The sequence below is a fragment of the Eutrigla gurnardus genome, assembly GCF_963514095.1.
Source record: "Eutrigla gurnardus genome assembly, chromosome: 5".
Lineage (NCBI taxonomy): Eukaryota > Metazoa > Chordata > Actinopteri > Perciformes > Triglidae > Eutrigla > Eutrigla gurnardus.
The window spans coordinates 15850329-15864109 of NC_139919.1; the positions used below are offsets into that span (position 1 = coordinate 15850329).

Below are 13781 nucleotides of genomic sequence, written 5' to 3' on the forward strand. Positions count from 1 at the left end.
GTAACGTCCTTGCTGTCACAAATACCTGGATACATTTGAAATGTCAATCAAACTGATCAATGAAATCCCTATTTAAAGCTGCCATGATCAATAATGGATCTCATGATTACATTTATGTGAGAAAGGTCAACATTACCTAACCTAAACCAAGTCGGTTTAGTTGCTTAACCATAATTACATCTTATCCGTTCTATAATAATACATTCAAAAAAAAATGCATTGAAAATTTGAACAGCTGGGATTGGCTCCAGCCCCCCCACGACCCTGAATACAGGATAAGCGGTAGACAATGGATGGATGGCTGGATGGATAATTTAACCTAATTGTGGTTTTGCAGAATATGTCAAAATTAAAGTTGAGACACTACAGAAACCCCAACTAGAGACTGGAGATGGAACATAAAAATCTCTGTTTTTTGTTTTTTGTTAACTGTAGGTTATAGAAACCCAACATGAAACAAACATATGCTGTTGGTTTTGTTTTGTGTTTAGTTTGGAAAGATGGTTGTTTATATTTCCACTGTGGTTAATGTCAACATAACATAAAGCCAATCAGATTGCACTGAAACAGTTCCCTCCCACTTGATAAGATTACATTCGGGTGAATCATTTCATAATGCAGTCAAAATCACATCAGTCTCCAGTGGAATAACCAGAATGATGATCGTGTTGTGTTTACTGCTGATGCTTAGAGTCGGGCGTAAGTACATTTTCTCCAGGTATATATTTAAAGTTACAGTGATTCCATGATTCTGTGTTTTTAATGTATAATAATGTCTTTTCAGGATGCACAGATGATCAAATCTTCAAAAGAAAGGCTGTTGTTGGAGATGATGTGAAGCTGGCTTGTAATCGCAAGAATGTTGGAAGCTTGTTTTGGATCAGGCTTGTTTCTGGAAACCTTCCTAAAGTCTTAGGAAGAACCTTTAGCTACGAGGCTGATGCTCGCATTACAGTCAAAGAAGAACCTGGACTATTTGTTCTGCATATTAAAGACGCAAGGCTAAGTGATTCTGCAGTTTACTACTGTATGAAAACACTCAACACACAACAAAAAATGATATTTCTGAGGGGAACCAACCTGAGAGTTGAAGGTAAATACGTTCCTTAATTTCATGAGAAGTTTGTAAATAAAATGATGTCCACAGTTGTGTCTTGTTTGGAAATGAATCATATTCTCAACTTTTCTTCAATCCTAGAACCAGAAGCCGACCCCAGACTAGAACCTGAGATCAGTGCAGTCCCACCATCGGTCCCTCCTGATCCAGTCTGTTCAGGAGACTCCGTGACTCTGCGGTGTTCAGTCCTCTCTGACTCTGAGAACCAATGTCCAGAAGAACACAGGGTGTGTTGTTTTAGAGCTGCATCACATCAATATCATCAAAGTGTTAACTGCTCTCAAGGAAACGGTGTTGAAAAACGTGAAAAGAACCCAGAGGGACTGAAAATAAAGAATTGTATGTACAGCTTCTCTCAGAACGCCAGCTCCTCTGATACCAGGACTTACTGTGCTGAGGCCACGTGTGAGGAGATATTTACTGGACACGGATCAAACCTCGACACTGATGGTAACTGCGTCATATTTACATACAGTGAGGAAATTCGCATATTTCTGTGTTTGATTAAAGTTAATTAAGTGTACCATTACATCATAAATTACACTCTTACTTCCTGCTAACATGAATTATTTGCTACTTTTATATTGTGTAAACAGTGAACATGTTGGATCGGCGGAAAAATGATACAATCCTGTTTCTACTGTGTGCTGCTTTGGCTGTAAGTCTGATTGGAATAGCCTTTCTCATTCACACAACGAAGAAACTCAAGAAAAGATCCTGTGGTGTTTGCAGCGGTAAGGCAAGTCACTCATATCAGTCTATCAAATAGTAAATCTGGATTCATACTAATGCTGTGTTTTTATTTTTATAATACAGATGTCCTGCAAACAACAGCTGGTGGTCATCAGCAAAGTCTGCAGGTAAGGAATAAAAAAGAAAAATTCTATGAATGTTGTCTCTCATAACATATTCTCTCATAATATCATATTCATATATTTGTCTCAGGCAGATGAGGATTCATTGGTTTATTCTGCAGCAATTTTCAGCCAGAGGAAAGCTGGAAACAGAGGGACGAGGGATGAAAGAACAGAGGAGGAAGAGTGCATCTACACTGATGTCAGGGCTCTGGGGTCGGTCTAAACACATGCATGCAGACTGTGGGAAGTTATTTCCACCTCTAAAGTTGGTATATAACTACTTTATCTTGTAATAGATCAAATTGTATTTTTTCTCTGTCTGTTTTGTAAAATTAATATAATCAAGCTTTTGGTAACAAACCTAAACTCGCTAAACATTTGTTTCATTGTGAGTTGTTATTAAAGGTGTGAAATGAAAGTGAGATTTTCCAATGCCTCCCTTTTGTACATCATGAACTTTTAATTCTGCTAACTTCCTCCAAGATCCACATCTAGTATGTATGGCTATGACTAATCTATATACATAGAAGAGAAACTGGCCGCTTGGCTGAATTTCAATACTATCAAGCGAAGGAAACTTCATCAGTTTCATCATCTTTCTTTTGCCATTCTGAATCAATTTCAACATTCCTTTGAAAATTCTTGTTTTAGTTTTTACACATAAAGTTGTACAGGATATGAACTGCAAATACTCAAAACTACAAAAATCAGAAGTGATAGTGTTCCAAAGCGGGGGAGTACTAAATATAATGATAATCATTTGGTGCCCAGAGGATAACTCTTGTTATAAAGAAGATAGATAAAATATACACTTACAAATTAACAGGTTAATAAAGACGGCAGCAAGAGACAGACACTTTATTCCAGACAGGGCAAGACCATTAAAATGCAGGAAAGGCAAGTGTAAAAAGGTATGTTTTGAGCCTGGATTTAAAAGCTGTGATGGAAGGAATACTAGACCTGACCCTACACAGTCCAGCCCTATGCTAGGTTTCAACCTACTGGTTACTTCTGGTCTAATAACCATTTGTGTTTGTTGGTTGAGATTTTATGGAATCTCATCATCATCATGTTTGGTAATCACCATTGAATTTGTTCACAGTTTCACATCTGCGCTTCCAGCAAAAATCTGTAATCTTTAACTTTGTGACAGGAAGTGCACGTTTGAGTCTTTATTCTGAGATAACATAACTGAGAAATCAGACAAGACAGTGACATAAAAATCTTAAAATATCTAGTAAAAACCACAAATGAGCTACATTCCTTTGCTTTATATTGTAGCTCCAGTCAAAACAATCTAACAGCGTCACTCTGAGAACGTTGGATCCTCTTATGCTGGGCTGTACTGCTGTGGCCACATGTGGGGAGTTATCATTTAGAGCTGAAGTGGAAATTGTAATGTCTTGGCGTTCAGAAATAATAATGACAATATAATACTCAAACTGTGGTGAATGAATGATTTCTGTTGTTGGAAACGATGACTGCATCAGCAATTGTATAGTATGTGAACAATGTGAAGGTAAGGGTTTTTAAGGGTATAACATTGTTGCAAACATGTTCATCTCCTCTATAAAATTGTCATTCATTCATGCATTTGTTCATCAATCAATCGGCCAAATCTTTACACTGCAGTTCCAGCAGTTTTTCTTGTACAAAATCATCATGTATGTCATTTTCCAAATTATTGTGGCAATAAAATTGGTTTGTTTTTTCACCTGCATAATGAGACATCATATTTTCTCTGATAGGCTATATGCTTCCTGGGTTAATCTATTATATATTAATTATCATGGTGTTCATCTTTGGGAATGGAAAGCTGTAATTTAGAAAATCCACATGACAACTTGTGCAACGATCATACCAAATCAATAATATTGTTATTCCTTATTTGTATTATTGTTCTGTCCTGTGTTTGAACTTTTGCACAGGATGGCCACAGGAAGTGCAAACTCTATAATGGAAGCAGGAAGTTGGAGCTTCTTTCTTTTGTCTTTGAAGTGTGTGGTCCTCCAGTTTGCACCACACCAGGAACAATTCAACCAAGTACTGGCTTGTTACACTTAAGGAAGCAACGGCTGTGAGTTTCTGTTTCTTTACAAGGTACAAGTGCAATGTGTTTAGCCTTTGGTTGTGTGATAGCATGTGGTTACAGTGTGAAGTGACAATGTGTAGCCTTAGCATTAGCCTTAGCACTTGCTTTAGCATTAGCCTTATCATTTGTTTAGCATTAGCCTTAGTATTAGCTTTAGCTTTTGCATTAGCCTCAGCATTAGCATTGGTGTTGGCCTTAGAAGTAGCCCTGACACTAGCTTTAGCATTAGCAACAGCTCAGCTAATATTTTGATTTACATGTCCTGACATCAAACTATTCGTTGATTTCTTCATTATATGGTATCTTGTTAACGGTGGGCTGACTTTCTACACAACCATTTGGTAAAGCCAGTAATTGGTGTATTTTCTTTGTCTTTTAGTGTTTACTCCATTTCAATGTGATGGCATCAGGTCGAATACAACAAAGAGCTACAATGCTAACCTCCTGACATCATTCTTGAATGGAGTTTGGCTGACTGTCGATCTACGTTCCACTTTCTAACACGTAGGGAGGACAGGAATAATCAGTATGTATATAATATTTATAAACGATATTATATTTTCTGCACAGACTGGAGATGATGACAGATTGAACTAGGCTGTACTGACTTTCTCTGAGAATAAAAAGTGGATCAAAGAAGAATTGGCTGAGGACAGTGTGTACTCTCAAGTGAAATGCTGTGTATTTAATCAGAATTTTACACCGCTTTATATTATATGCATTTATTTTTTGTTGTTGTCATCTCATCTTAAATATTAACCTGGCCCCAAATGCTTCATTATTAAGATTAGGGCTATCAAAGCCTATGATATAGTTTTTTTGCATTTCTTTCACATAATAACATCTCAGGCTTGTAATTCCGTTACTAAAAATGTATGGTAGTTTGAAAAATACTAATTTTCTTAATTTCAAAATAGCTCAAATGTTTTCTGTGTGTAAATGTAGAAAGAAAAGCAGGGGAAGTAAGGGGGGAAAAGGAAAAAGTTTTTCATGACTGAGACTGAAGCATATTCACTCAGGTGAAATTAAAAAAATTACACTTGAAAATGGCAGCATACAGATACATATAAATATTAAAACTATACATGGTAAATTTAAAACAAAGTATCATAATGATTCTGATGAAAATATAAAACTTGATGAAAACAGATACAAAACAAAAACTTTAAAAAATGACCTAACGGGTCAGTTATTGGTCCCTGATCTCAGGGTGGGGCCCCCTTGTCATTACCCTTTATTAATAATATTATTGATGTTAATAATTATTTATGAATAACTGAACCTGCTACCGCTGCACGGTGGTGTAGTGGGTAGCACTCTCGCCTCACAGCAAGAGGGTCCTGGGTTCGATTCCCGGGTCGGCCCGGGTTCCTTCTGTGTGGAGTTTGCATGTTCTCCCCGTGTAAGCGTGGGTTCTCTCCGGGTTCTCCGGCTTCCTCCCACAGTCCAAAGACATGCAGGATGGGGATAGGTTAATTGATGACTCTAAATTGCCCGTAGGTGTGAATGTGAGTGTGAATGGTTGTCTGTCTCTCCATGTCGGCCCTGTGATAGACTGGCGTCCTGTCCAGGGTGTACCCTGCCTTCGCCCAATGATAGCTGGGATCGGCTCCAGCCCCCCCGTGACCCTAAATACAGGATAAGCGGTAGACAATGGATGGATGGATGGATGGATGAACCTGCTACCTAGCCCACCACCAGCCCACCCATATCCAACACTTGTTCCATACATACTGAGCTGACTCCACCCCTGTTTTACTGTAAGCATATTGATGTAAGTGACAGACAAAACTGAACCTCCAACTGTCGGACCCTGATCATCTTTATCCATCCCTTTGTGTTGAATTCTCCTGTGAGCAAAACTGGTTGGATTATATTGTGCCCCTTGTGTATCAGATAATGGCATATTGCTGCCTAGTCCATAGTGCTTTTCCATTTTGACCAATATTACTGCTAATTTGTCTGTTTGTTTTTTAGTTTGACTTATCTGCTTGCTTTTTCTAACCTACAAGTCATGTCTCACCAATTAATGCCACAGTGTTCTTGACAGACTTTGTGCATGTTACTCAAATATATATTCAAACTTAACCATACTTAACAGATCTTGTATGTCAATTACCTGTGATCTTAATGACTATTTAGGCAGTATGCCTACACCGTCATTCCCTTCCACACCTTCGGGGAAGGGATGCCATGTGGACTGGACTCATCATCCTCCCAACCTGTTAAATGGACTTTGATGGGTGTGATCTGTTGTGTATTGGCAAATTAATCGCACATAGACTTCCTAATCCAAAGCAGCATTTCTCCAATACCACTTGCAGGTCTTGAGCAGAACCTCCGCCAATTTATAATTTTCTTCCTAATAAACAACAGGTGTGCCAATGGTGTCATGATCATCTAGTCAACAATCTTTGGTTTGGATCAAATAATTATTTCATGGGTCAAGCAACTTTAAACCACACAGTGTCAAACTGAAGTCAATTAAATTGAATTGTACACCAGATGTATTTATCAGACAAAATAAAATAAATAGAACATATGAATTTTCTCTTTAAAGGTAATGAAAAATATGTACATACATTTTCCAGATGAATTTCACAGGAATACTAATAATTAAACATTTGAAATGTATATTAACCCTCTATTGCATGGTGTTGCTTCAGGGTAACATACCCATTTCCCCTCATTTTCTCAGGCATAAAAAGTCATCCACCAATAAAAAATGCTCATTTTCATCAGGAAGAAGTATAAAAATCCAATAGTCTGTTTGTATTTGATCAGATCCAACCCCCTTTTCAATCTATTTTCCTCACCTGCACTCACATGCGGCAGCAGTGTTTTTTCAGCTCCACAAAACTTTGAAAAAGTGACATTTTCCTGAGGATTTCCATGAAATAAAAAATATTTTCACAATTTTGGGTAATTCTGATTTAATTTTACTCTGTTCATTATGTTTTCATTGAATATTTCTTTTGTAAAGGGGTAAACTAGCTATGTTGCCTCAAAGCAACAATATGCAACAGTGGAATGAGGATTCCCTGTTTTTATGCTAGTTAGCAATACTAATAGCAATATAACATTTCACACAGATGGCAGGATACCAAGAATTATTAAAGTATTTGTCAGTTAGTGCCTTGTTTTTTATTTTAAAATACTTAATAACAATATTTATGATGACAGTTTAGCTATGAGTATTCATAGGCATAGCCTAGAATTTATAGCTTTGTAAGCTCAGATGTGCACGTGTGTGTGCATGCGTGCACATGGTGTGTGTGTGTGTGTGTGTGTGTGTGTGTGTGTGTGTGTGTGTGTGTGTGTGTGTGTGTGTGTGTGTGTGTGTGTGTGTGTGTGTGTGTGTGTGTCAATCAAATGTTCAATCTGCCACTAACATTCCTAGATACATATAATAATTGTGTAATTATCCTTTTCAGTGACAGTGGACCGGCCCCAGTCTGCTTGGACCGCATAGACCACTAGTCTGTCTACAGTGAAAACAGAGGGAGGTGTAAATATCCTGGATGCAATGGCATAATCAACGTCAAGTGCATGAAAACACAAATTAGTTTTCTCTCCAGTTTTTGATTTCTTAACATGAAAATTGAATGAGAATGAGTGCATAAAAATAATACACCTTTGTTGCGCATTGTTGCTTCTAGGTAACAAACCCCACTAAAATGGTAACTGGTTGTAACTGTATTACTTTTTCAGCACAAATGTGTTTTTTAAATAAAGATGATGTTGAAGATCTTTCATAAAATGTGTTTTGTTATGAAATAAAGAGAAATATTTTAAATAGACTGCACTTTTTGTATTTATTCCCATTGTTGCATGTTGTTGCTCCAAAGTAACATACCTAAATCTACCCCCTATTATAATAATTTGTCTAAATTATTTGTTGAATTGTTCAATGTGCTCTATGACAGGTAATAAAATGTGTGGAAATATTTTCTATTATTTTAATATCATGCAATTATAAATATCTATTCTTGGTTCATCAGGGAACATCACAAAACATGCTCTATCCCAAACTAATCCTTCTGAAGATGCTTTTAAATGGAAGCTTTGCAGATTTTATATGCAAAATGTGTTGTCCTTCCTTCATCAAGTGATGTCATCAGAGACGAGGAAGAACTATAGAGTGCTACTTCAGCTGAGACTACATTATCCATCCACACTGATTGGACATCCACATAACAGGTAGCAAAGTTTCCCTTTAACATTTACACTCCTGTTTAATTTCAGATTACAATTTCTCACCTCATTTTATTCACTCAAACAAATCACAGCTGCATGAAAATAAATTTACTTGACAGTGAACATATTAGATGTTCATTATTCATGGTGTCATCACTTCACTGAGGGTCTCTTATGCCAGAATACAGACACGTCTTTTGTAACTCCCTGTTCTTCTTCCATCTTTTTACATTTCTTGAGGAGGAGTCCAAAGCTATAGTTCAGTGCCGCCGCTTCACCGTCCTGCAAATGGTTATTATGATAGTTAGATGTCAGAGCTGTAACAACCAGTTAATACAGGATTAAATGTTGAACGTTAAAAGCTGTGTTGTAAAGGACCTGAAGATTTATATTCTAAAATAATTGAACCAGGAACAATTTCTAAGCAATTAGTGTAGTGTTTAGTTGAATGAATAGTAAACCAGGCAGCCATTACTACTAGGTACTAGCTACATACATGCATGTAATTTCTAGGAGAAAAGGTTAGTTGACAAGCTGCAGCTGATTTCAAGAGTAAAGATAACAGGCTGCCACTAACGAAGTTTGACTGTCTAAACTTGATCAAACCTGAACCACCAGAAGAGCTAAAACATACTGTTGATAAGGTAGTCAGATCAGGAAATTTGTCTTTGTGGAGTGCACTGAGATATTTTGCTGTTTAATTTTGAGGACATGGATGCCAGCTGTAATTGGTTCCCGGGCCAACATTTTTCACCTGTTCCAGCTCAGAGGTCATTTATATGATCTTGAAACGGAATTATTTGCAACGCTTACCAGGTCTCACCAAGAATCAAAGAATGGAAAACTTGCTGATTCAAGGCTATGGAAGGCTACAGTTTGCGTTGTAGGTACACCTGTTTTCAACACTGAGAGACAACAAAAATGATTATATGAACAGCAGAAGAGAGTGGCAGAGCTGCCATGAAGAGACAAACAGTACCTCCTCCGGAAAGGGAGAGAAACCACTCAGGGAACTAACAAAGTCAACCAACCCTCATCAAAGGCTGCACACAGTATTTCTAACCATGAGCGCTTCAAGCTGATTTGATCTAAATCAATTTTAGAGGCCCGAAGAGGTGAAATGGTTTTTCACTCAAAGAAAATGTAATTTTATGGAGCATAAAAATGTTTTAGTTCCTCTTTCCTTTTATCAACACTGTACTTGGATAGCAAAACATTAATAATCATATTATGATTTTGAAAAGTCTTTAAGACATACTTGTCTCCACTTTAGTTCCTTCACCAAACAGAACGTGTGACCACAGCACAGTAGTACGTCCCAGTGTCAGAGGAGTTCTGGATAGTCTTGGACCAACTAGGGACATAACTTCTTCAGTCTTTTTTATCACTGTGAGTGTAAAGGATGCCTGGATATTGTCCTGATCCAGATCTGAACCAGTATATGTTCGCCTGGACACTGGACCTCGTTCTCTTTGTTCTTGGAGTTAAGTCAACACTGGAAAGTCACAGAGTTGCCCAGGTGGACCGACTCAGTCTCCGGACTTTGTTTCACGTATGATTTCTGCAGATTTTTACGATCTGTTGGATTTACAAAAAGGCACTTAACTAATAGTTTGGTGATGACAAAAGGGCAAGCAAAAACAATGAAATGAACATACTTTACCATTGACAATCAAAAGTGTGTCACCAATAAATGTCATTATGTATGCCGATCCTGCTTGACAGAAGTATGTTGCTTGATCGTCTTTGCTTACATTTCTGATGTTGAGAAAATACTGAGTGTCAACTTTTTTGACTGCGAATCTTGAGTTAAATTGTCCTTTAAGTGTTATTGCTTTTACACTTCCTGATGCAACTGTTTGCATCATGTATCCGAACTTCAGCTTGTACCAGAAAAACAAGCCTGCTTTATTTTTAAGGAATGAACATGTCAGAGTCAAACTATCCCCACTTTCATGCTAGGTCAAAGAGATCCGCTGAGGAACCTCTGCAGTTTAAATCACGTCTGAAGAAAAGAGACAAAAACAGACTCCACAGTTACAATTACATGACTACAAAAGACAATTAAATGTAAATAGCACCAACTGTGGTGGAAATCGGTTTATGATTACCTGATGAGAAATAAGAATACTACTCCTAACAGAGCTTTGAGTAATTTATTCTATAAAGAGTCCAAAAACAGGCTAGCAGTCGCTACAGACGGACTGTAAACAGACAAAGTCTAATAAGTCAAAGCACTCGCAAACAGGGTGTCCAAGCGGACCGCATCACCGACATACAGCTTCAGAGCAAACTATCTGGCCAGATAGTGGCAGACTCCTTAAGAGTCTGACCAATTCTTCAGTCTTGAGAAGGGCTTTTTATACAGTTGTTTGTGATGTGTCATCAGAGAAGCATTGTTCAGTTGTTTGAGTAGACGGAGAACTTTGTCCAGAATGTGGTGTTTGAACCACTCATCAGTGTCCATAGATCAATATCGACTTGCCAGCTGTGCTGGTGTCACAAGATGCATTTTACAACTCATGTAACACATGACATGACATAAGTGCAGAATACAGGTAACCTCATGGCACATGGAATAGTATGAGTTAAAACTACTCAAACTATAATAATATCCACTAAATGAAAAATTCCCATCACATTTCTCCCTTTTTGTCATTTTCTGACAGCTAAGCATACAACTTAAATTTAGTACACAAAGACTTTAAGAGCAAGACATCAATGATGCAAATTCACAGTGATTTAAAATATCACATCATAATAACGCTTAGTCCTTGACTGGCTTTTGCTGTCATACTAACACATAGAAAACACAAATGATTTGTGTGGGGCAGCCGGTGGCGCAGTGGTTAGGGCAGCCGCCCCATGTACAGAGGCTGAACGTCCTCGACACAGTGGTCCCGGTTCGACTCCTGGCCCAGTTTCCCGCATGTCTTCTTCCATTCTCTCTCCCTGTTTCCACACTGTCTGAATGACTCCTGGCCCAGTTTCCCGCATGTCTTCTTCCATTCTCTCTCCCTGTTTCCACACTGTCTGAATGAAATAATAAAAAGGCTTGAATGGCCCTCTAGCCGAAAAAGTAATCTTTAGAAAAAAAAGAAGACACATGATTTCATTCTTTACAAACAATCCTTGAGTCCATCATCCTTAGCTTTGTTTGCAGCCGTCTTCTCATCCTCTACATTCATCTTCTCCTTTTCGGTGGGCTCCTCCAGTGAAGACTCTCCAACTCAACACAATACAAATGAATATACACAAAAACAAAACTATATGGAGACAACAAAATACCCCTTATGTTTTTCTTGTATTTTTTTTTTTTTTTTTACACAAAATTGTACTCATCATATAACCTAATTTCAAAGTATAGCAAAGTAAAGTTGCACTCACACAATGTACTTAGAAGAATCAAAGCAGTCAGTCTTTCTATCATTGTGGCAACAAGCTCTCTCTTGTACAAGTGATGTCTGCCCACTCAAATGGAGGAGTTAACCACAAGGTGATCAAGGTTACGAAATGTAAATCCTACTGATTGGCTGAAATGTAGAAAATGCACTTCCTGTCAAAGCTGGCAAGCCAGTGACCCATTTACAGTGAATCTAAATTGCATTTGTTCTGCTTTTCACAGATAGACTAGCTAATGATTCTAAAGCAACATAAGCAGCAGAGAGCGAAGTGCGTCAGTATCCGGTGTGACATGCACTGAAGTTTGTGATCACGCAGCACTGTAACTAAATGCAGTCTCATAGATCCGCTAGCGTGTCTGTAAACTCTCAGTCTAGTTATTGATGACTCAATCAGTCACTTTGCTGGAAGGATGCATGTGCCATGTAACTGGACTTCATCCTCCTCTACGCAGGTACTCTGAACAACATGAAGGCTGCAGTGAAAAGAACATGCTCCCTCACTGACATCAAACCCACAAACGACACATAAGTCGGTGGGCAAGTGCTTTCCCCCCACCTAAAAGCACATCAGGTAGCCAACACGGTGCTTTGATGATAAAGGTTCACTTCATACTAGAGCTAAGATCGGGCCAAAAAAATCCAGCCCGACCCTACTCGAGTCCATGCACTTTCTGTCTGGGCCAGGCCCGACCCATTAACTGTAATCATGAACCTTTGTAAGCATGAAAGAAACTGCCTGTTTGTATCTCAAGTGTGCCAAATTTAATGCACTTGACAAAGCCGACGCATACTGTATGTTGTCACTGCCCACGACTAATTTAAAATGGTTTCATACCTCCGACTTTCCTCCAAACTTTGTCTTAACATCTTCAAGCTCCATGTTGCACTTAAGCTACACAAACAGCACAGCAGACCGGTGTGACATGCATTTGTTTTGTAACTTATGCAACTTTGTACACATTTGTTACTTAGGCCTACTTTACTATTTTATACATAAACATACATACACAGTGTTTCCCACAGGATTTTTGGAGACTATGGTGGGGGGGCTCGTGATCTTCTAGGGGGGTCCGGGGGCATGAAGTAACCTACTTAAATAATGGTTTGCTCTGAAGATTCAAATATCACCAATTTTTAATGTCAAATCTGATATTTCCCATGGAGAAGTTCCTCTATGATCCTGTAATAATGAATGTAGAGAGAATATTCTAAATATAAAGATTTTTTTCTTGCATCAGATGAGTGGTTTACCTAAGGTGCATCAAAATACAGCAGACAGCTTCTTCTCTTTTTTTTTTACTGAAACAAAAGAGCCTTTGAAATAGTTTCTGAGATGCTAGATAGTTCATGCGTAGCTACTCAAAAGTAGTTTATACACTGGTCTTTCACCTTTGTAATTCTGCAGCACTGTGGGAGTCATTTGCACGTCAAAGGCTGTGAAACGACAAGCAAAGCCACATGCAGTAGCTGAGCTGGGGGGATGTAGGCTGTGGCTGGCCTTTTCTCTGCTTTGAGACCGCTAAGCATGTTTACTCAGAAGGACTTTGGGCATTGACAGGAAATGTAACAGACTATGTTTAGCACAAACCGTTAGCGTGATATATTTGGGTTCTGCCTCTCTGAATGTGCACTTGTTTAGTTAAAACAATATTTGAGACCTAACCACTTACCCTCATGCAACCACAATGTTTTTTTTGCATTGTTGATTGTAAATCATTATATTATCCTGCTTGGTATAATAACATTTTATCCAAGTTCAGTATCACAAAATGTTTATGATGTATTTTCTGACATTTAGGGTTCATTCGATCAAATTCTTAAATTGGAGGTCAATCGAGGAAAAGGTATGTGAGAATCATAAACTGTCTAAAATATGGACATAGACCCCATGACGTCACCCATAGGTTTCTGAAGAGCCGTAGTCAAGCTCAAAGTGTGTCATCGCCATCTTGGCAGTGATGACAGGCTAACTCCGGGATAATCAAAAAATGGGCAAAGAAGGGGAACAACCCCCGTACACGATATTGGCTATCGAGACCAAAACCGTTTTTTGGTTGTTATGTAAACATAATTTCTGCTGAAAAGTTGGGCATTTTAACATTGGGGTCTATGGG

The 13781-nt window shown here is 38.3% G+C and overlaps 1 protein-coding gene across 2 annotated transcripts; it reads left to right on the forward strand.

The window, feature by feature from the left end:
- The first annotated feature begins 648 nt into the window (after window positions 1–648).
- LOC311013693 (uncharacterized protein) lies at window positions 649–2386 on the forward strand. Of its 2 annotated transcripts, none has more exons than XM_084009838.1 (6): window positions 649–699; window positions 785–1093; window positions 1199–1567; window positions 1714–1851; window positions 1934–1977; window positions 2063–2386. In XM_084009838.1, exons 1-6 carry the CDS (start codon window positions 657–659, stop codon window positions 2195–2197), a joined length of 1038 nt encoding a protein of 345 aa, XP_083865964.1. In that variant the 5' UTR covers window positions 649–656; the 3' UTR covers window positions 2198–2386. The 2 variants fall into 2 exon arrangements, with proteins under 2 accessions (XP_083865964.1, XP_083865963.1); XM_084009837.1 differs by having other exon boundaries at window positions 2094–2386.
- The last annotated feature ends 11395 nt before the right edge of the window (window positions 2387–13781 follow it).